At 43.4% G+C, this 23,404-nt stretch overlaps 1 protein-coding gene across 2 annotated transcripts in view; it reads left to right on the forward strand.

Moving 5' to 3' along the window:
- ufm1 (ubiquitin-fold modifier 1) overlaps positions 1 to 23,178 on the forward strand; it is a 70,573-nt gene extending 47,395 nt beyond the window's left edge. For both annotated transcript variants that reach the window (XM_072477061.1, XM_072477062.1), the window contains one exon: positions 22,621 to 23,178. Coding sequence is in view for 1 of the 2 variants with exons in the window: in XM_072477062.1 (XP_072333163.1) it covers positions 22,621 to 22,688 (68 nt within the window). In the remaining variant the exon portion in view is untranslated. The remainder of the gene's footprint in view (positions 1 to 22,620) is intronic.
- Positions 23,179 to 23,404: the final 226 nt, after the last annotated feature.

The raw sequence follows: 23,404 nt of genomic DNA on the forward strand, positions 1-23,404 counted from the left end.
AGTGATCTATTTGTTTTCTCATTTCCTCTGTTCTCTTTAACTCCAGCCTTCTTAAGTCACTCTTTCTGCCCCAATTCCCTGGTTATCTGGACTTTAACTTGCTGATTAGGAAACGTGCATCATTTCCATTCCATTGTTCCGTCCAGCTTCTGGCAAAGTTAAGAGCTATTCACTTCTCACTTATCTGGGTCCAACTGCTGTGATGTTTAGTTTAACAAAAACTAAGAACAAAGGAAAGCTTTCTCTCTCTGGGAAGTTGCCTCCTGTTGCTGAGCAGCACCTTTTGGTTTATTTATTTTTCTCACTGTAGCCCAATAGAATCCCATTTGGAATTGAAACCAACTCCCACACATACAAACATCTTCGTCCAGCATAAATCTGGCTCTAGGTGCCTTCCAGAAACATTAAATTAACCCCACTTAAAATGATACCTTATTTCTACTGTTACCCATACAAATATAAATCCCTTAAAACTACCTTTTGTTTTCCTAACAAATTCCGTAGATCCACAACTCTTGAGTGAAGAAATTTCTCCTTGGACTAAATGGCTCACCACTTATTCTGCGACTGTGGTTCCTAGTTCTAGATTCCCCGTCTGGGGGAAATACTCTCCCAGCATTTACTCCATCAAACCACTTAATTATTCTGTACGTTTCAGTAAGACCACTTCTAATTTTTTTTAATTCTAGGGATTGTCTACTCTTTGTACCTACATTTTAACTTTCTGTGATTGTGTATAATGAGACCTAGATCCCTCTGAATAACAATGTCACTCATTCACTAATTATTTATTTTAAAGATATTTGCTTTTCTATGTTTCCTATCAACGTGGATAACTTCACACTCTTCCATTTTGTAGTTGCCATGTCCTTGCCCAATTACTCTTATCCTTCTGCAGCCTCTTTGCCGCCTCCTCAAAGCTTACTTTCCCACCTATGTGTCATTGGAAAATGTGGATACATTGCACCCAGTCCCCCTATCTAAGTCCTAGATATTGGTGGTTAATAGCTGAGGCCCAAAGACTGTTTCTTGCACTATCCCACTAGTTACAACCTGCAACCAGAAAATGACCTAATATGCCAACTCTGTTTTCCACCGGTTAATCCATCCTCAATCCATGAATACTAATTTTGTGCAATAACTTTTTTTATGGTATCTTATCGAATGCTTTTTGAAATGCAAATGTGCTCATTTTCCCTTTTTAACTCCCCTTGTTGTCAGTAGGTTTTTACAACCTCCGAAAACTCTTGGCACACTTTTTCTTTCTTAAAATCGGTTGACACTATCTCATCGCATACGTGTCCTGATACCACATCCCAAATAAATGTTACCATTATCTCTACTACTAATGTCTGCCTAACCGGTCTACAGTTGCCTGTTTTTCCCCCCCTCTTGAATAGAATTCAAACATATTCATTTTGTTTGGAAGTGGCAATATAGAAATGAAATGTGCAGCTGCAAATAAACTAAACAATTTAATCTTGAACTCCCACTCGCTGTGCTGAGATTTGGTGTGTTTTAGCTTGCTTGGCAGTACTGGAAGTTGAAGTACTTGCACCGTGTAAAGGTCTGTTTTATTTTATGGGCACACACCTGTTAATATTTATAACCACTGCGTATTGGTGTGTGAGAGGTACGTTTATCTGATGGTTGCATGCAAAGGGCTCTGGGTTTCATATGCAATATTAACAGTATGCAAGCTAGTCAGCTGTAAAAAAAATAGATATGTTGACTAGACACTTTAGACATAAAAATAGAATATGTTGTACTTGACGGGCAGATAAAAACCTAACTGGTCAATAAACGAAGAGTAGAATGTCACAACTGTAATTATTTTCATGAAATTTTAACCTGGCTTTGATTTTACATTAGTGCAAATTAGGAGGATGACAATCTGTAGGTGCAGGAGTAGTAAGTGGGGACAGATATAAAATTGATTCAAATTTCCAAATTATTCGGCAGGCTGTCCTCGAGGACTGATGAGCACAACGGTCTGAGACACTGGTTTGAAAATTAGTTGCGAGCCCTTACTCATGAAAAAACATTTTTGTAATGTGTCAATATAACTGTAACAAGGCAGCACGTAATTTAAATTAACTTGGGGGTCGCCTGGGGATAATTGACACATAGTAATAATTCTGGGAGGGCTGGTTCATAAATAACAAAGCAAAAAATTCTGAATACAATTAAAAATTCTGCCACAACTCACAATTTGCTAAAAGTCAGCAGTAAATGTGGAATGTTTGTTTTGACATTTTATATTCATAAGAGTGTACTGAGCAGCTGAGCCTAATCGTACATTTTAACTGAGTCTCACCTCCCAGTAATAGTTTATTATAGGGACATAGAACTTAAAACATAGAAAATACAGCACAGAACAGGCCCTTCGGCCCACGATGTTGTGCCGAACCTTTGTCCTAGATTATCATAGATTATCTTTGAATTTACAGTGCAGAAGGAGGCCATTCCGCCCTTTGAGTCTGCACCGGCCCTTGGAAAGAGCACCCTACCCAAACTCAACACCTCCATCCAACACTAAGGGCAATTTTGGACACAAAGGGCAATTTATATTGGCCAATCCACCTAACCTGCACATCTTTGGACTGTGGGAGGAAACCGGAGCACCCGGAGGAAACCCACGCAGACACGGGGAGGACGTGCAGACTCCGCACAGACAGTGACCCAAGCCGGAATCGAACCTGGGACCCTGGAGCTGTGAAGCAATTGTGCTATCCACAATGCTACCGTGCTGCCCTTAAGAACAAATAAATCTACACTATATCATGAGATAATATATATTTTTTTAATTTAAAGTGCCCAATTCTATTTTTTTCAAATTAGGGGGTAATTTAGCATGGCCAATCCACCTACCCTGCACTTCTTTAGGGTGTGGGGGTGAGACCCACGCAGACACGGTGAGAATGTGCAAATTCCACACGGACAGTGACTCGGGGCCAGGATCGAACCCAGGTCCTCTGTGGCGAGAGGCAGCAGTGGGCTCGCCACTGTGCCATCCAGGGAGATAATATTGCTGTACTCTTAAATTATTTATCATTCATATTATACTATTCACAATCTCATGGTTTGTGTTTTTGAAGCAAAGAATTTCCGGCCTCTTAAGACTTGCTATGGTACTTGCTATACCCAGTACTTGGTATATTAGTATCGCAATCTTGTATATAATCAAGATGAGTATTCTTGTTTTTTTTCCAGTTCTGTATAATATTACTGAAGTTTTTACCTGCAAGTTAATGAATTAGAATGTTCAAATGCTATTCCACAGCTAAAATTGTCTCTTCATAATTAATATACTTGCCACTGAATATTTTAATAACTGTACCTTTAAGTATACCAATATCCTTCATGGAATGTGACAAATTAAAAGGTTACTGGTTATCTCCAGAAGATGAGTTCTGGCTGCAGAGGATGCTTAATTAAAGGGATAATTAACTGAGTTAATGGACGGCACGGTAGCACAGTGGTTAGCACTGTTGCTTCACAGCGCCAGGGACCAGGTTCGATTCCCGGCTTGGATCACTGTCAGTGTGGAGTCTGCACGTTCTTCCCATGTCTGCGTGGGTTACCTCCGGGTGCTCCGGTTTCCTCCCACAAGTCCCGAAAGACGTGCTTGTTAGGTGAATTGGACATTCTGAATTCTCCCTCCGTGTACCCGAACAGTCGCCGGAATGTGGCAACAAGGGGATTTTCACAGTAACATCATTGCAGTGTTAATATAAGCCTACTTGTGACACTAATAAAGATGATTATTATTACTGAAGATTAATGCTTTAGTAGTAGCTTCTGATTATTTAGATTACTAATTCCTAGCTGAATTAATGTCTTTCTCCCTCCTGTAGTATTCTGTGTAAATATTCAAAATATAAATACCTTGTTTATATCTTGCGCAGATATGTTCAAATATTTGCAGTGACTCCGTGGATGTTTTATGAGTAGGGCTATTCGTGCCATGTAGGAAATATCAGTTACTGAAAAACATTCACTGGATACGGTGTCGCTCGGCCAGCATTTATTGTCCATCCCTAATTGCTCTTAAGAATGTGGTGGTGGGCTGGGCCCTTGAACTGCTGACGGCAATGTGGAGCAGGGACACCCACAGTGTTGTAAGGTAGGAAGTTCCAGGTTTGTGACCCAGCAACAATGAAGGAAAGGCAATATAACTACAAGTCAGGATTGTGTGTGATTTGGAGTGGAACTTGGAGGTGTTCCCATGTATCTGCTACCATTCTTGTTGCTGGAGGTTTTGGGTTTTGCAGGTGATGTTGCAGGAACATTGATGAATTTCTGCACTGCATTTTTGAAATGATGCACTTGCTGCCACTGTGTGTCGGTGATGGAGTGTGAAGGTGATGGATGGGGGGCCAATCAAGCGGGACTATTTTGTCTTGGATGGTTTTGAACTTCTTCAATACTGTTGGAGCTGCACTCATCCAGGCAAGTGGGGAAAATTTAATTATATTCCTGACTTGTGCCTTGTAGATGGTGGTCAGGCTTTCGGGAGTCAGCCTCTGATTAAATCAAATTGCGTTTTTACACTCAAAATTTCAGTTACTGAGGTTAGCACTGCTGCCTCACAGCTCCAGGGTCCCGGGTTCAATTCTGGCCTCGGGTGACTGTCGGTGTGGAGTTTGCACTTTCTCCCCGTGTCTGCGTGGGTTTCCTCCGGGTGCTGCGGTTTCCTCCCATAGTCCAAAGATGCGTGGGTTAGGTGGATTGGCCATGCTAAATTGCCCTTTAGTATCCAAAAGTTTAGATGGGGTTACTGGGTTATGGGGATAGGGTGGAGGCGTATGCTTAAGTATGATGCTCTTCCCAAGGGCTGGTGCAGATTCAATGGGCCGAATGGCCTCCTTCAGCACTGTAAATTCTATGATCTTCTGAAATTGTTTTTTTTCCCCAAAAAGCACACCACTCTTAAATTGTGACGGAAAGTTAGCATTGTTTGTCCATTAGAAAATGCTGACCTTGGGTTTATGCATTGCTACACTTGATATAAAAGCATGATACAGAAAGATATTGAGAGCATAAACATGAACTGTACGCAAGTGTTTTATTATATAGATTATGATCCATACAGGTCGCAACTGTTTCAAGATTACTTGTAAACCTCAAGTGTGGCCAAACCAGCAGACAGTTTTTTATAAAGTTATGATTTTACCAGGAAAAGTAGGAAAACATATTGTTTACATATGCTTAGGTTTCAGAGGTTTGTAGATCATGGAACACCTTTAGAAAGTTCCAGCTAATATATTACAAGGCATACAATATGGATGTTTTGCTATTTAAAGTATGTAAAAGTCTCACCTCCAGTAAATTAATCTTAAACTAGGCATCTGAATTTGATGATAAAATGGCTTTTTACAAAAGGAACTTTCAAATACAATGTGGCATGGACTGAGGGTCTGAAAGGTCAACATCCTATTAGCATTTTTGATTATTTTCTGTACCTCTTCATGACATTTTGATGGTCTATGTATTTGGATCCCCCCCGTCCACCAAGTCTCTTTGGCTCGCCTCTGTTTCCAGCTTTTACCCAAGAAATCCTGCTGCGCCCTTTTAAAGTCCAAAGTGGATGTCCTCACAGTTATGTTAATATTGTCATGTGAGAGTGCCTTTAAGAAATGGATGTTTACGCAATGTATCTTTAGGAAATGTAGTGATGTCAGAGTGTGGGGGGAGCTGGGCTTTTAGCTCAGCCATTTTGCAGTTTTTTAGTTTCAGTTTTGGGATAGAGCAGCTAAAAAGGTGCCTGGCTGGTTTGCTGTGAGATGCTTGAAAGGGTTTTTAGTTTGGAGGAAAAGAGCTTGGGTGTGTCTGTGTTTGCAGTGAGCTAGATCTGCTGTGATCTCTACCATGAAAGACTATCTCTGGATCATTTGGATGATTTAAACTCATAATAGTAATGCCTTTAACCTGATGTGTTTCTGTTTAAAGGTGTTAAGTCTCTTGGATGTTGAAAGGAATAACTGAAGGATTATTTAGTGTTGTATTATTTTTGGGGTATCTTTGAAGTAAGGGGTGTTAAGTGATCCAATGTTTATTTAAAAGGTTAAGTTGAGTTCATGGAACAAACATTATTTTGTGTTTAAAAACCCACGTGTCCATAATTGTAATACCACACCTGGAGAATAAGCCGTGTGCTCGGAAAAGCAATAATACATTAAAGGGGGAGGTTGGTTGAACTCCATGATACATTTTGGGGTTCTGAAAACGCCTCTCCCATAACAATATCCATTTTATAGAAGCATAGAATTCTCACACCAGAGCAAGAGGCCATGTGGCCCATCATGTCCATGCTGGTTCTCTGCAAGAGCAACTCTGCGAGTTCTATTCTCCTACCCTTTGACAGTAGCCTGGCAAATTATTTATCTTCAGGTGCTTATCCAAATTCCATTTTGAAACCTACAGTTCAGTGTGTAGCTGCCAGACTCTCGGGCAATGCATTCCAAATGCTAACCATTCACTGTGTCCCTCCTTTTGTCTTAAATCTGCGTCCTCTGGTCAATCAGAGCAGTTTCTCCTTATCTATTTTCTCCAGATCTCTCCATAATTTTGAACACCTCGATAAATCTTCTGAATTTACTCCTCTGAGGAAAACAATCCCAGTCTCTCCAATCTGTCAATGTCGCTGAAGTCCCTAATCCCTGGAATATTTCTCTGAAGTATTTTTCTGCACCCTTTCTTGAAATACTTTACCTCCTTCCAGATGTGTGGCACCCAAATTTTCCACAATGCTCCAGTAGAGTCTAACCCACTGTTGTATAAAGGCTCCCCATAACTTCTTTTTCTTCTAAATCTAAATGTCTATTCATAAAACCCAGGATCCTGTGTACCTTTTTTAGTCACTTTCTCAATCTGCCCTGCCCACTTTCAACGATCTGTGCATGCAAGTCCCTCGATCTCCCTGTCCCTGCATCCCCTTTAAAAGTTGTACCCTTTTTACATTGTCTCTTGTCTTTCTTTCTACAAGAATGTATCACTTCAGACTTCCTGCATTATATTTCATCAGCCATATGCCTACCCATTCCACCAACCTATTTGTGTCTTCCTGAAGATCACTATCCTCTCAGTTAACAATGTTTCCAACCTTTTGCGTCAGATGCATAATTTTAAATTGTGCCCTGTGCTACCCAAATCCAGGTCATTATTATACATCTAGAAAAACAGTGACCCGCTCCTGGGGAACTGTATACCTTGGGCGGCACGGTAGCACTGTTGCTTCACAGCTCCAGGGTTCCAGGTTCGATTCCTGGCTTGGGCCACTGTCTGTGTGGAGTCTGCACGTTCTCCCTGTGTCTGCGGGGTTTCTTCCAGGTGCTCCGGTTTCCTCTCTCCAGCCCCGAAAGACACGCTGTTGGGTGAATTGGACATTCTGAATTCTCCTTCCATGTACTCGAACAGGTACCGGAATGTGGCGACTAGGGGTTTTTCGTAGTAACTTCATTGCAGTATTAATGTAAGCCTACTTGCAACAATAAAGATTATTATTAAAGATTATTATTATTGCAGTCTACAAATTAACCATTCACCACAATGACCTGTTTCCTGTCACTCAGCCAACTTCATATCCATGCTGCCACTGTCGCTTTTTAAGATTCCATGAATGCAAGCCTTGTTAGCAAGCCTATTATATCGCATTTTTATCAAATACTTGTTGGAAGTCCATGTATGCCACGTCAATGGCATTGCCCCATCATAGAGTCGTCGAGGTTTACAGCATGGAAACCGGCCCTTCGGCCCAACTTGTCCATGCCGCCCAGTTGTCACCACTAAGCTGGTCCCAATTGCCCCCATTTGGCCCATAACCCTCTATACCCAGCTTTCCTCTACTATTGCCTCTGACAGCTCATTCCAGATACCACCCTCTGTGTGAAAGAATTGCCCCTCTGGACCCTTTTGAATCTCTCCCTTCTCATCTTAAACCTGTGCCCTCTAGTTTTAGACTCCCCTACCTTTGGGAAAAGATGTTGACTATCTACCTTATCTAGCCTCTCATTATTTTATAGACCCCTGTAAGTTCACCCCTAAGCCTCCTACACTCCAGGGGAAAAAGTCCCAGTATATCCAGCCTCTCCTTATAACTCGAGCCATCAAGACCCGGTAACATCCTAGTAAATCTTTTCTGCACTCTTTCTAGTTTAATAATATCTTTTCTATAATAGGGTGACCAGAACTGTACACAGTATTCCAAGTGTGGCCTTACTAATGTCTTGTACAACTTCAACAAGACGTCCTAACTCCTGTATTCAGTGTTCTGACCAATGAAACCAAGCATGCCCTTCCTTGGTAAAGACGGATGTAAAGTACTCATTTAGCACATTGTCCATTCCCTCTACCTCCAAGCATAGATACACTGTTGTGGACCCTTATCACAACTCTCTTTCCCTCTCCCCCCCCCCCACCCCCCAGTATTCAGTATTCTCTTACAACCATTTTACTTATTTACCAGAGTTTTACCCATTCACTTAATTTGTCAATAACTCTCCGTAATAGTCTCTACAGCATCTGACCTGATGATTTGTAGCCGATATTGAATTTTGTAAGAGTTTCGTCCGTTTTTTGCACCTTTTTAAGCATTCATTATTTTGTATTGCTGCTTGTACTTTCCTCTCTTTCATTATAATAAGGATATTTGATTGCATATACTGCAGACGTGACCTTGCACTGTCCCTTGGGCTCGAGGATGACTTATTTCTACTTCGGTTTATTAAGTTTTGAGATGGCTAATAGTTGCAATGCACAATCTTTAGACTCTGCTACATCCGGAGTAGCTGGTGCTCGAAGGGATGTGCAGCTGAGGTGTTTGGAGGTTTGTGCACCCTCTCCCATCCCTTGGTCCATTTGATGAATTCTCTCAATGCTTTCCTGAATATATCTTTTTCATTTTGGTCAGACCCAAACATGAGTTGGCAGGGATGCTTGATCTCTTCAGTGATGCTTTAAGAATATCCTTGAGGGTAGCACAATGGGTAGCACTGTTGCTTCACAACGTAAGGGACACGGGTTTGATTCCCGGCTTGGGTCACTCTGTGTGGAGTCTGCACATCTTCCCGTGTCTGCGTGGGGTTCCTCTGGGTGCTCCGGTTTCCTCCTACAAGTCTCGAAAGACGTGCTTGTTAGGTGAATTGGACATTCTGAATTCTCCCTCTGTGTACCCAAACAGGCGCCGGAGTGTGGCGACTAGGGGCTTTTCACAGTAACTTCATTACAATGTTGATGTAAGCCTACTTGTGACAATAATAAAGATTATTATTATTAAAGCATTTCCACTGTTCTCCTGGAAGTCTTCTACCATGACCCAGTTCTGATCAGACTCCCGAAGCAATTGTTCTGGTGTCAGGCATGTGAATAACATGCCCCACAAAGGTTTTAAGGGATTAGTGCCTCTATGCCGGACATGTTGGATTGGGAAAGGGCGCTGATGTTGGACTGCCTTTTTTGCCACCAGTTTTGGAGTATCCTGCGAAGGCAGTGCTGATGGTACTTTTCCAGTGCTTTGAAATACCTGCTGGAGGTTGTCCAATCTCTGAAGCATATAGTACGGGGATCAATGCTGCCCAGTAAACCATGTCTGCGCACTGAAGATCAGTGGAATAGCAAGAAATATTTCAGTCTCCTTGGTGCAATAAATATCTCAATCAATTTGCCTTTGTAATTTGTATGTGTTGTACCACAGATGGCCGAATAGCTCTGCTAAACAATTGCTTTATGTTAGTTGTATAAATGGGAGCAGGACATTTCAGAGGAATATTGATAGACTAAGTGATTAGACAAAACTGTAACAGATTTCAATGTGGCAAAGTGTCAGGTCATCCCTTTGGATACAAATGGACAAATTGGTATATTTTCTAAATGGCAAGGAACTGTGGAGAAGCAAAGGGAAGTGGATGCCCAGTTGCACCAACCACAAAAAAAGTACACATGTACAAATAGTAATCACCAATATAAATTAAACGTTTGCCTTTATTTTAAAGTGGTTGAGGTGAAAAAGGAAGGAAATGACCGACATACCCTATCTAGTCGACATAACACAATTTTGGGCATTGCACCTCGGGAGGAATATGTTGGCCTTGAACGAGGTACAGCACAGATTCACCAGAATTGTATCAAGCCTCAAAGAATTAACTGAAGAGGACAGGTTGTCTAAACCTGGCTTGTACTCTTGAGTTTACCAGGTTGAGTGAGGGTTGATGTAATTAAAATGCTCAAAATGATAAAAGGGTTTGGTAAGATTAATGTAGCGAAGTTAGGCTACTGTTGTTGTTTAACCAAAAAATCTATAATGGCTGGAGGCTCAATTTAAAGTTAGAATTAAGCAATTCGAAAGCAAAATCCGGAAGCATTTTTTAAAATTGAGTTGTGGCAATCTGGAATTCACTCTCCCCAAAACATTGTGCACACTGGATCATTAAACATTTTCAACACAGCATTTGTTTAGGTAAGGGTCTCCAAGATAAAGGTAAAGGAATGGAGTTGATCTACCGATCAGCCATGATTTAATTGATCCAGGCTAAAAAGGCTGAATGGTGTACTCAGAACAAAGAAAAGTACAGCACAGGAACAGGCCCTTCGGCCCTCCAAGCCCGTGCCGACCATGCTGCCCGACTAAACTACAATCTTCTACACTTCCTGGGTCCGTAATTCCTCTATTTCCATCCTATTCATGTATTTGTCAAGATGCCCCTTAAATGTCACTATCGTCCCTGCTTCTACCACCTCCTCCAGTAGCGAGTTCCAGGCACCCACTACCCTCTGTGTAAAAAAACTTGCCTCGTACATCTACTCTAAACCTTGCCCCTCTCGCCTTAAACCTATGCCCCCTAGTAATTGACCCCTCTACCCTGGGGAAAAGCCTCTGACTATCCACTCTGTCTATGCCCCTCATAATTTTGTACACCTCTATCAGGTTGCCCCTCAACCTCCGTCGTTCCAGTGATAACAAACCAAGTTTATTCAACCGCTCCTCATAGCTGATGCCCTCCATACCAGGCAACATTCTGGTAAATCTCTTCTGCACCCTCTCTAAAGCCTCCACATCCTTCTGGTAGTGTGGCGACCAGAATTGAACACTATACTCCAAGTGTGGCCTAACTAAGGCTCTTTACAGCTGCAACATGACTTGCCAATTCTTATACTCAATGCCCCGGCCAATGAAGGCAAGCATGCCGTATGCCTTTTTGACTACCGTCTCCATCTGTGTTGCCCCTTTCAGTGACCTGTGGACCTGTACACCTAGATCTCTCTGACTTTCAATACTCTTGAGGGTTCCACCATTCACTGTATATTCCCTACCTGCATTAGACCTTCCAAAATGCATTACCTCACATTTGTCCGGATTAAACTCCATCTGCCATCTCTCTCCGCCCAAGTCTCCAAACAATCTAAATCCTGCTGTATCCTCTGACAGTCCTCATCGTTATCCGCAATTCCACCAACCTTTGTGTCGTCTGCAAACTTACTAATCAGACCAGTTACATTTTCCTCCAAATCATTTATATATACTACAAACAGCAAAGGTCCCAGCACTGATCCCTGCGGAACACCACTAGTCACAGCCCTCCAATTAGAAAAGCATCCTTCCATTGCTACTCTCTGCCTTCTATGAGCTAGCCAGTTCTGTATCTACCTTGCCAGCTCACCCCTGATCCCGTGTGACTTCACCTTTTGTACTAGTCTACCATGAGGGACCTTGTCAAAGGCCTTATTGAAGTCCATATAGACAACATCCACTGCCCTACCTGCATCAATCATCTTTGTGACCTCCTCGAAAAACTCTGTCAAGTTAGTGAGACACGACCTCCCCTTCACAAAACCATGCTGCTTCTCATTAATATGTCCATTTGCTTCCAAATGGGAGTAGATACTGTCTCGAAGAATTCTCTCCAGTAATTTCCCTACCACTGACGTAAGGCTCACTGGCCTGTAGTTCCCTGGACTATCCTTGCTACCCTTAAACAGAAGAACAACATTGGCTATTCTCCAGTCCTCCGGGACATCACCTGAAGACAGTGAGGATCCAAAGATTTCTGTCAAGGCCTCAGCAATTTGCGCTCGAGCCTCCTTCAGTATTCTGGGGTAGATCCCATCAGGCCCTGGGGAGTTATCTACCTTAATATTTTTCAAGACGCCCAACACCTCGTCTTTTTGGATCTCAATGTGACCCAGGCTATCTACACACCCTTCTCCAGACTCAAAATCTACCAATTCCTTCTCTTTGGTGAATACTGATGCAAAGTATTCATTTAGTACCTCGCCCATTTCCTCTGGCTCCACACATAGATTCCCTTTCCTACCCTTCAGTGGGTCAACCATTTCCCTGGCTACCCTCTTGCTTTTTATCTACGTGTAAAAAGCCTTGGGATTTTCCGTAACCCTATTGCCAGTGACTTTTCGTGACCCCTTCTAGCCCTCCTGACTCCTTGCTTAAGTTCCTTCCTACTTTCCTTATATTCCACACAGGCTTCGTCTGTTCCCAGCCTTTTAGCCCTGACAAATGCCTCCTTTTTCTTTTTGACGAGGCCTACAATATCTCTCGTTATCCAAGCTTCCCGAAAATTGCCGTATTTATCCTTCTTCCTCACAGGAACATGCCGGTCCTGAATTCCTTTCAACTGACACTGGAAAGCCTCCCACATGTCAGATGTTGATTTACCCTCAAACATCCGCCCCCAATCTAGGTTCTTCAGTTCCCGCCTAATATTGTTATAATTAGCCTTCCCCCAATTTAGCACATTCACCCTAGGACCACTCTTATCCTTGTCCACCAGCACTTTAAAACTTACTGAATTGTGGTCACTGTTCCCGAAATGCTCCCCTACTAAAACTTCTACCACCTGGCCGGGCTCATTCCCCAATACCAGGTCCATTACCGCCCCTTCCCTAGTTGGACTGTCGACATATTGTTTTATGAAGCCCTCCTGGATGCTCCTTACAAACTGCCCCGTCTACGTCCCGGCACTAAGTGAGTCCCAGTCAATATTGGGGAAGTTGAAGTCTCCCATCACCACAACCCTGTTGTTTTTACTCTTTTCCAAAATCTGTCTACCTATCTGCTCCTCTATCTCCCGCTGTCTGTTGGGAAGCCTGTAGGAAACCCCCAACATTGTGATTGCCCCCTTCTTATTCCTGATCTCTACCCATATAGCCTCACTGCCCTCTGAGGTGTCCTCCCGTAGTACAGCTGTGATATCCTCCCTAACCAGTAGTGCAACTCCGCCACTCCTTTTACATCCCCCTCTATCCCGCCTGAAACATCTAAATCCTGGAACGTTTAGCTGCCAATCCTGCCCCTCCCTCAACCAGGTCTCTGTAATGGCAACAACATCATAGTTCCAAGTACTAATCCAAGCTCTAAGTTCATCTGCCTTACCCGTCATACTTCTTGCATTAAAACATATGCACTTCAGGCCACCAGACCCGCTGTGTTCAGCAACTTCACCCTGTCTGCTCTGCCTCAGAGCCATACTGTCCCTATTCCCTAGTTCTCCCTCAATGCTCTCACCTTCTGACCTATTGCTCCCGTGCCCACCCCCCTGCCATACTAGTTTAAACCCTCCCGTGTGACACTACCAAACCTCGCGGCCAGGATATTTATGCCTCTCCAGTTTAGATGCAACCCGTCCTTATATAGGTCACACCTGCCCCGGAAGAGCTCCCAGTGGTCCAGATAACGGAAACCCTCCCTCCTACACCAGCTGTTTAGCCACGCGTTTAGCTGCGCTATCTTCCTATTTCTAGCCTCACTGGCACGTGGCACAGGGAGTAATCCCAAGATTACAACCCTAGAGGTCCTGTCTTTTAACTTTCTGCCTAGCTCCCTGAACTCCTGCTGCAGGACCTCATGCCCCTTCCTGCCTATGCCGTTAGTACCAATATGTACAACGACCTCTGCCTGTTTACCCTCACCCTTCAGAATGCCTGCTACCCGTACGGAGACATCCTGGACCCTGGCACCAGGGAGGCAACATGCCATCCTGGAGTCTCTTTCCCGTCCACAGAAGTGTCTATCTGTGCCCCTGACTATAGAGTCCCTTATGACTATTCCTCTTCTGCGCTTTGACCCTCCCTTCTGAACATCAGAACCAGCCGTGGTGCCACTGCTCTGGCTGCTGCTGTTTTCCCCTGATAGGCTATCCCCCCCCGACAGTATCCAAAGGGGTATACCTGTTCGAGAGGGAGACAACCACAGGGGATTCCTGCACTGACTGCCTGCCCTTTCTGGTGGTCACCCATTTCTCTGCCTGCACCTTGGGTGTGACCACATTTATATAACTGCTATCTATGATGCTTTCCGCCACCTGCATGCTCCTAAGTGCATCCAATTGCTGCTCCAACCGAACCATGCGGTCTGTGAGGAGCTCCAGTTGGGTGCACTTTCTGCAGGTGAAGCCATCCGGGACGCTGGAAGCCTCCCAGACCTGCCACATCTCACAGTCAGAGTACTGCACCCCTCTAACTGATGTTGCGTCAATTGATTAGTAAATTAAAGTTAAAATTAAATTAAAAAAGTTACTGTTAACTATCTGTTTGCTAGCACTAGATTTCTACTATAAATGTGAAAGCCAAATACAGTACTCTCCGATCTCTGGCTTAGATACATAGTACTTATGTTTAATTAGTTTACCAATGCTTAATTTTTTTAATTTAGTGTAGATTCCCAACCAGCCACTCCGGTCACAGCTTTTCTGTGATGTCACTTCAATTTCCATTCCCCCCCCCCCCCCCCACACACACACACACGCACACACACAATTTGAAAAGGTAAAATTGAATAAAAATCACCTACTTGCCTTCTGAGGGTCTCCGATGCTCTCTGGTTCCCTCCCTGCAGATTAACAATTACAGGCTAGAAGAAAGAGAGAGAACAAAACAGTAGGGAAAAAGCACCTTCTCCCACTCTGCACCAAATTACCAAGTTTAAAATTCCCACTCTGGATGTGTCTTACTCATTCAGGCTGTGTCTCTTTGACCTGCGCAACACCAACTCCAAATAGAATATGACAGTAAACTTGCCAGAAATATAGAATACATCATAAGAGATTTTATAATCATATAAAGATGAGTAGCTAAACTGAATCTTGCTCCCTTAAAAGCAGAGACAGGAGATGTATCATTGGGAACAAGGAAATGAGGGAGGCATTGAACAAATACTTTGTGTCTATCTTCACAATAGAAGGTTCCATACCAGAAATGGGCGATAATCTTGGGGCTAAAAGGTGAAGAAATTAAGAGATTAATATCAGGACAGACTAAGTATTGGAGAAACTTGAGGAACTAAAATCTGACACATCCTCAGGTTGATGGCCTAAAGGGTTGGTGCAGAGAGAGTGGATGTGCTAGCAATGATTTTCCAAAATTTCTTAGATTCGGGAATGGTCCCACTGGATTGGAAGTTGGTAATGTTGCACTGCTTTTAAAGAAAGGTGGTAGTGAGAAAGAAAGCCATGAATTACAGGCCAGTTAACCCAACATCAGTGAAAATGCTGGAAACTATAATTAAGGAAGTCTCAACAATGCATTTAGAAATGCCTGCTCTTTGAACAAGTCAACATAGTTTTAGCATGGTTTTACTAAAGGGAAGGCCTGTTTGGCAAATGTGTTGGTTTTCTGACGATGTAAGGACTATGATAGGTGAAGGGGAACCAGTAGATGTAGTATACTTGGATTACAACAAGACATTTGAATATTTGCTGCATAAAAGTTGATAAGAAAAATAAGGGCTCATGATCATGAGGTAGGGAGCAATATTTTTGCTTGGATAGAGGATTTGTTAACGGATAGAAAATGATGTGCACTAACGGGGCTTTTTCAAGTTGGCAGGCAGCGAACATTGGAGTGCTGCAAGGATCTTTGCTGGGCCTCAGCTAGTTACAATCTATATTGATGACTTGGGCGAAGAACAGAGTAATGTATCCAAGTTTGATGATATCAAATTAGGTGGAAAGTTAAGCTGTGGGGAGAACGCAGGCTGCAAAGAGATGTAGACAGGTTAGGTAAGTCAGCAGCAAGATAGCAGATGGAGCATGATGTAGGCAAGTATGAAGTTATTAACTTGGGTCATGAGAATAAAAAAGCAGGCAGCATGGTGGCACAGTGGTTAGCACTGCTGCCTCACGGCACCGAGGTTCCAAGTTCGATCCCGGCTCTGGGTCACTGTCCGTGTGGAGTTTGCACATTCTTCCCGTTTTTGTGTGGGTTCTGCCCCCACAACCCATAGATGTGCAGAGTAGGTGGATTGGCCATACTAAATTGCCCTGTAATTGGAAAAAATGAATTGGGTACTCTAAATTTATTTATTTTTAAATGAGAATAAAAAAGCAGAATTTTTTTTACAAGGCGGAAAATGTTCTCATACAATTGGTATTGGTGCTAGTATAACGATTGCAGAAAATTAACATGCAGGTGCAGCAAGCAGTTCGGAAAGCAAATAGCATGTTGGCCTTCATTTGATTGGAGCACAAGAAAAAGAGGTCTTGTTACAATTGTACATGGTTTTGGTGAGACCACATTTGGAATACTGCATAGCTTTGGTGTGTACCTTTAAGAAATGATATACTTGCATTGGAGGCAGAACAGTAAAGGTTCATGAAATTGGCCTCTGGGTTGCGGAGGGGGGGGCGGGGGTTATCATTTGTTTGGAGCCTGAGGAAATTTGGTTTATCGTCTCTGGAATTTAGAAAAATGAAAGGTGACCTCATTGAAGCCCAGAAAATTCTGAAGGGGGTCGCTGAGAGATTGTTTCCGTTTGTTGGAGTATCTAAAACACAGAGGCACAGTGTGAGGATAAAGGGGCCGATCATTTTTTGGTGTCTCATGGAATTGAGGGATATGGAGAGTGGATGCAAAAATGGAGTTTAAGCCCAAAATCAACTATGATCGTGTTGAATGACCGAGCAGGCTCGATGTGCCAAGGCTTGGCCTGCTGTTTCTTATGATCTCCTGTTTCTGTGTGCTCATCATTGGGTTCATAAACCTGTACCTTTTGAACAGAATGCATATCCAATTTGACCTCAGAGTGAAAACGATGAGAGCTTCTAGTTCAGCTGCAGCACCACTAAATGTTGAGTAAGGTTCTTTTTATGTTGCTGTTGTAATATTTTCTCCTTTTCATGCAGTCACAGCAATATTTCTTTGTCTAACCTGAGAAGAACACACCATATCTGTGTTGATTGCACATTTCTCACCAGCCAACAATATGCCTTTTCAGAGTTTGTTCTTTATTTTAGAGATGATTTTGTGCTGTGGAATTGCCAGATGCTTTTATGTGTGACCTGCACACTGTATTTTTCAGCCAACTTTGCTGGTTATGAATTGCAGTGCAGAGTGAAAAGTCTTTAATCTAAAACGATTGAATACACACAGTCCTTTTGTTCTGCTGATTCTACAATTATGTAAAGTAATGAAAAAAGCCTGAATCACGGTCTTTAATCTTAGTTATTTAGATTAATTGTATTATTTGGATTCTATGAAAATTTTAATACTCCTAGTTTGTTTCTTAACTGAATAAAATGGTTATTGGACAAAGTCAAATAGCTGGCATTCAGTAATTCAAATGACCAAGTTTTATAGAACATAGAACAATACAGCGCAGTACAGGCCCTTCGGCCCACGATGTTGCACCGAAACAAAAGCCATCTAACCTACACTATGCCATTATCATCCATATATTTATCCAATAAACGTTTAAATGCCCTCAATGTTGGCGAGTTCACTACTGTAGCAGGTAGGGCATTCCACGGCCTCACTACTCTTTGCGTAAAGAACCTACCTCTGACCTCTGTCCTATATCTATTACCCCTCAGTTTAAAGTTATGTCCCCTCGTGCCAGCCATATCCATCCGCGGGAGAAGGCTCTCACTGTCCACCCTATCCAACCCCCTGATCATTTTGCATGCCTCTATTAAGTCTCCCCTTAACCTTCTTCTCTCCAACGAAAACAACCTCAAGTCCATCAGCCTTTCCTCATAAGATTTTCCCTCCATACCAGGCAACATCCTGGTAAATCTCCTCTGCACCCGCTCCAAAGCCTCCACGTCCTTCCTATAATGCGGTGACCAGAACTGTACGCAATACTCCAAATGCGGCCGTACCAGAGTTCTGTACAGCTGCAACATGACCTCCCGACACCGGAACTCAATCCCTCTACCAATAAAGGCCAACACTCCATAGGCCTTCTTCACAACCCTATCAACCTGGGTGGCAACTTTCAGGGATCTATGTACATGGACACCTAGATCCCTCTGCTCATCCACACTTTCAAGAACTTTACCATTAGCCAAATATTCCGCATTCCTGTTATTCCTTCCAAAGTGAATCACCTCACACTTCTCTACATTAAACTCCATTTGCCACCTCTCAGCCCAGCTCTGCAGCTTATCTATATCCCTCTGTAACCTGCTACTTCCTTCCACACTATCGACAACACCACCGACTTTAGTATCGTCTGCAAATTTACTCACCCACCCTTCTGCGCCTTCCTCTAGGTCATTGATAAAAATGACAAACAGCAACGGCCCCAGAACAGATCCTTGTGGTACTCCACTTGTGACTGCACTCCATTCTGAACATTTCCCATCAACCACCACCCTCTGTCTTCTTTCAGCTAGCCAATTTCTGATCCACATCTCTAAATCACCCTCAATCCCCAGCCTCCGTATTTTTTGCAATAGCCTACCGTGGGGAACCTTATCAAACGCTTTGCTGAAATCCATATACACCACATCAACTGCTCTACCCTCGTCTACCTGTTCAGTCACCTTCTCAAAGAACTCAATAAGGTTTGTGAGGCATGACCTACCCTTCACAAAGCCATGCTGACTATCCCTGATCATATTATTCCTATCTAGATGATTATAAATCTTGTCTCTTATAATCCCCTCCAAGACTTTACCCACTACAGATGTGAGGCTCACCGGTCTATAGTTGCCGGGGTTGTCTCTGCTCCCCTTTTTGAACAAAGGGACCACATTTGCTGTCCTCCAGTCCTCTGGCACTATTCCTGTAGCCAATGATGACATAAAAATCAAAGCCAAAGGTCCAGCAATCTCTTCCCTGGCCTCCCAGAGAATCCTAGGATAAATCCCATCAGGTCCCGGGGACTTATCTATTTTCAGCCTGTCCAGAATTGCCAACACCTCTTCCCTACGTACCTCAATGCCATCTATTCTATTAGCCTGGGGCTCAGCATTCTCCTCCACAACATTATCTTTTTCCTGAGTGAATACTGACGAAAAATATTCATTTAGTATCTCGCCTATCTCTTCAGACTCCACACACAATTTCCCATCCCTGTCCTTGACTGGTCCTACTCTTTCCCTAGTCATTCGCTTATTCCTGACATACCTATACAAAGCTTTTGGGTTTTCCTTGATCCTTCCTGCCAAATACTTCTCATGTCCCCTCCTTGCTCGTCTTAGCTCTCTCTTTAGATCCTTCCTCGCTACCTTGTAACTATCCATCGCCCCAACCGAAACTTCACACTTCATCTTCACATAGGCCTCCTTCTTCCTCTTAACAAGAGATTCCACTTCCTTGGTAAACCACGGTTCCCTCGCTCGACGCCTTCCTCCCTGTCTGACCGGTACATACTTATCAAGAACACGCAGTAGCTGATCCTTGAACAAGCCCCACTTATCCAGTGTGCCCAACACTTGCAGCCTACTTCTCCACCTTATCCCCCCCAAGTCACGTCTAATGGCATCATAATTTCCCTTCCCCCAGCTATAACTCTTGCCCTGCGGTGTATACTTATCCCTTTCCATCATTAACGTAAACGTCACCGAATTGTGGTCACTGTCCCCAAAGTGCTCTCCTACCTCCAAATCCAACACCTGGCCTGGTTCATTACCCAAAACCAAATCCAACGTGGCCTCGCCTCTTGTTGGCCTGTCAACATATTGTTTCAGGAAACCCTCCTGCACACACTACAAAAAACGACCCATCTATTGTACTCGAACTACACCTTTTCCAGTCAATATTTGGAAAGTTAAAGTCTCCCATAATAACTACCCTGTTACTTTCGCTTATATCCAGAATCATCTTCGCCATCCTTTCCTCTACATCCCTAGAACTATTAGGAGGCCTATAAAAAACTCCCAACAGGGTGACCTCTCCTTTCCTGTTTCTAACTTCAGCCCATACTACCTCGGAAGAAGAGTCCCCATCTAGCATCCTCTCCGCCACCGTAATACTGCTCTTGACTAGCAGCGCCACACCTCCCCCTCTTTTGCCTCCTTCTCTGAGCTTACTAAAACACCTAAACCCCGGAACCTGCAACATCCATTCCTGTCCCTGCTCTATCCATGTCTCCGAAATGGCCACAACATCGAAGTCCCAGGTACCAACCCATGCTGCCAGTTCCCCTACCTTGTTTCGTATACTCCTGGCATTGAAGTAGACACACTTCAAACCACCTACCTGAACACTGGCCCCCTCCTGCGACGTCAAATCTGTGCTCCTGACCTCTATACTCTCATTCTCCCTTACCCTAAAACTACAATCCAGGTTCCCATGCCCCTGCTGCATTAGTTTAAACCCCCCCAAAGAGCACTAACAAATCTCCCCCCCAGGATATTTGTGCCCCTCAGGTTCAGATGTAGACCATCCTGTCTGTAGAGGTCCCACCTTCCCCAGAAAGAGCCCCAGTTATCCAAAAATCTGAATCCCTCCCGCCTGCACCATCCCTGTAGCCACGTGTTTAAATGCTCTCTCTCCCTATTCCTCATCTCACTATCACGTGGCACGGGCAACAACCCAGAGACAACAACTCTGTTTGTTCTAGTTCTGAGCTTCCATCCTAGCTCCCTGAAAGCCTGCCTGACATCCTTGTCCCCTTTCCTACCTATGTCGTTAGTGCCAATGTGGACCACGACTTGGGGCTGCTCCCCCTCCCCCCTAAGGACCCGGAAAACACGATCCGAGACATCACGTACCCTTGCACCTGGGAGGCAACATACCAAACGTGAGTCTCTCACGCTCCCACAAAATCTCCTATCTGTGCCCCTGACTATCGAGTCCCCAATTACTAATGCTCTGCTCCTCTCCCCCCTTCCCTTCTGAGCAACAGGGACAGACTCCGTGCCAGAGGCCCGTACCCCATGGCTTACCCCTGGTAAGTCGTCCCCCCCACAAGTATCCAAAGCGGTATACTTGTTTCTCAGGGGAACGACCGCAGGGGATCCCTGCACTGACTGCTTCTTCCCAGTCCCTCTTACAGTTACCCACCTATCTCCAATCTTTGGTGTAACTAATTCCCTGAAGCTGCTATCTATGACCCCTTCTGCCTCCCGAATGATCCGAAGTTCTTCCAACTCCAGCTCCAGTTCCCTAACTCGGTCTTGGAGGAGCTGGAGATGGCAGCACTTCCTGCAGGTAAAATCAGCAGGGACTGCATCCCTCACCTCAAACATCCTGCAGGAGGAACATTGCACTCCCTTCCCTGCCATTCCTCTAACTTTCTACCAAGATCTGGCTAACAACTAAATTAAATTTTTATAAAAAATAATAATATAATAAAATATGGTACTTACCTCACACCAATGGGTTTTATTATTAGGTTAGAGGAGGAGGGCGGGTGGGAGACACTACACGTGTAGTGTCTCGGGTTTCCTTTCCACCAGAATTTATTGGTGAGGGTCTTCCCAGACGTCCGCGGGTGAACTTCCTGTTCCCGCCTAAAAAACTAATTTAAAAAAAAAAAAGAAAAATTCTCAGCTCCTGCTGAAATTGACTAACCAGCCAGCTCCACTCCTGCCGAAATCGACTGGCCTGCCCCTGCAAAGACAAGTGCTTTTAAAGGTTGACTTACCTCTCAGCAACCTCCTTCCCCAATGCTCCCGCTGAAACTGACTCACCAGCTGTTCTCACGCCGAAATCGACTGGCCTGCCCCTGCAAAGACAAGTGCTTTTAAAGGTTGACTTACCTCTCAGCAACCTCCTTCCGCAATGCTCCCGCTGAAACTGACTCACCAGCTGTTCTCCCGCCGAAATCGACTGGCCTGCCCCTGCAAAGACAAGTGCTTTTAAAGGTTGACTTACCTCCCAGCAACCTCCTTCCGCAATGCTCCCGCTGAAACTGACTCACCAGCTGTTCTCCCGCCGAAATCGACTGGCCTGCCCCTGCAAAGACAAGTGCTTTTAAAGGTTGACTTACCTCCCAGCAACCTCCTTCCGCAATGCTCCCGCTGAAACTGTTATAGTTGTTTCTTTGTCAGAATTTGAAAAATAATCCAATGCTCCCACTGACAAAGTAGGTAAGAGGGGAAAAATAACCACAATGATGCTCCAAATTGGACAAGTGATGCATTTTTCTTATTGAAAAATAGTTACATGGATATTACACCACAGGATACACATATGCAAATATCTCCTTTAAATGCAGGGCAGAAATCTTGCACAAATAAATTTCACAGTGCAGGTTCAAAACCATAGTGAATTCAAGTATTTAACCATTTAGAATAGGAAAACGAGTGTCTCTGAAATTATTTTATAAGCCGCTTTATTTACATGTGTTTTTTTTGGGAGTACAAAATATCACCTAAAAGGAAGCAAACAGGTGAACACCTTTCATTAACCAGCTTTCTTGTATTTGTTCTTTTATTGCAGGAAATATTTTCCTAAAGCATGGATCAGAACTGAGACTTATTCCCAGGGACCGAGTTGGAAATCATTAACCATTTGCCACCCAGATCACTTTTTCCTGCAGAAGAAAACAATATTTATTTTTGGAAATTTTTACTCCCATGTGTCCTTGCCACTTTTAACATGCATTCCTTTGAAAAAAAAACTCGAGGAGGACTTTCCCAAGGTTACTGAAACGGCAGGTCGTTTTAAGCAGAGAAAATCTGAAAGATGCATTTATTATAAATGATCGGCAGTACTCTCTCAAATGTGTTCTATAATGCAATTTTTAAAAAGGACCAAGCTCACAAGAAATATAATTCTTAAGTGGGGAGTGCTAATATCTTAAGAGTGCAGACTTTTCAATGTGTATAGCATTATACCTACACAAGGGAATTAATTATCTCTAAGTATTATACAAAGCCTTTGTAAAATGCTTGGCATTAAGTTCTTAATGCATACATTTCAACACATTGCAACCTTGTACCATCTGTATTGCGTTGATATGAATTCTGAAATAAAATAAAATAATGAGCTGCAGAAGATACTTTATTTCTGAAATTATAAGCTATGTAGGGCTATTAGTTTTCAAATGATACATTTATGGATTTACTTTGTGTCAGAGCTTATTTTGATAGATTATTCATTTGGTGTATCTCCTTTGGACAAAATGTTCTGAAGCAGATATTGGAGCAATTGATAAGGTGCATTTTATCCTGACATCCTGCATCGGAGTTGCATTGATTGACTGAATTGTGCAGGTATGATT

Source organism: Scyliorhinus torazame, chromosome 15 (assembly GCF_047496885.1).
Source record: "Scyliorhinus torazame isolate Kashiwa2021f chromosome 15, sScyTor2.1, whole genome shotgun sequence".
NCBI classification, from domain to species: domain Eukaryota; kingdom Metazoa; phylum Chordata; class Chondrichthyes; order Carcharhiniformes; family Scyliorhinidae; genus Scyliorhinus; species Scyliorhinus torazame.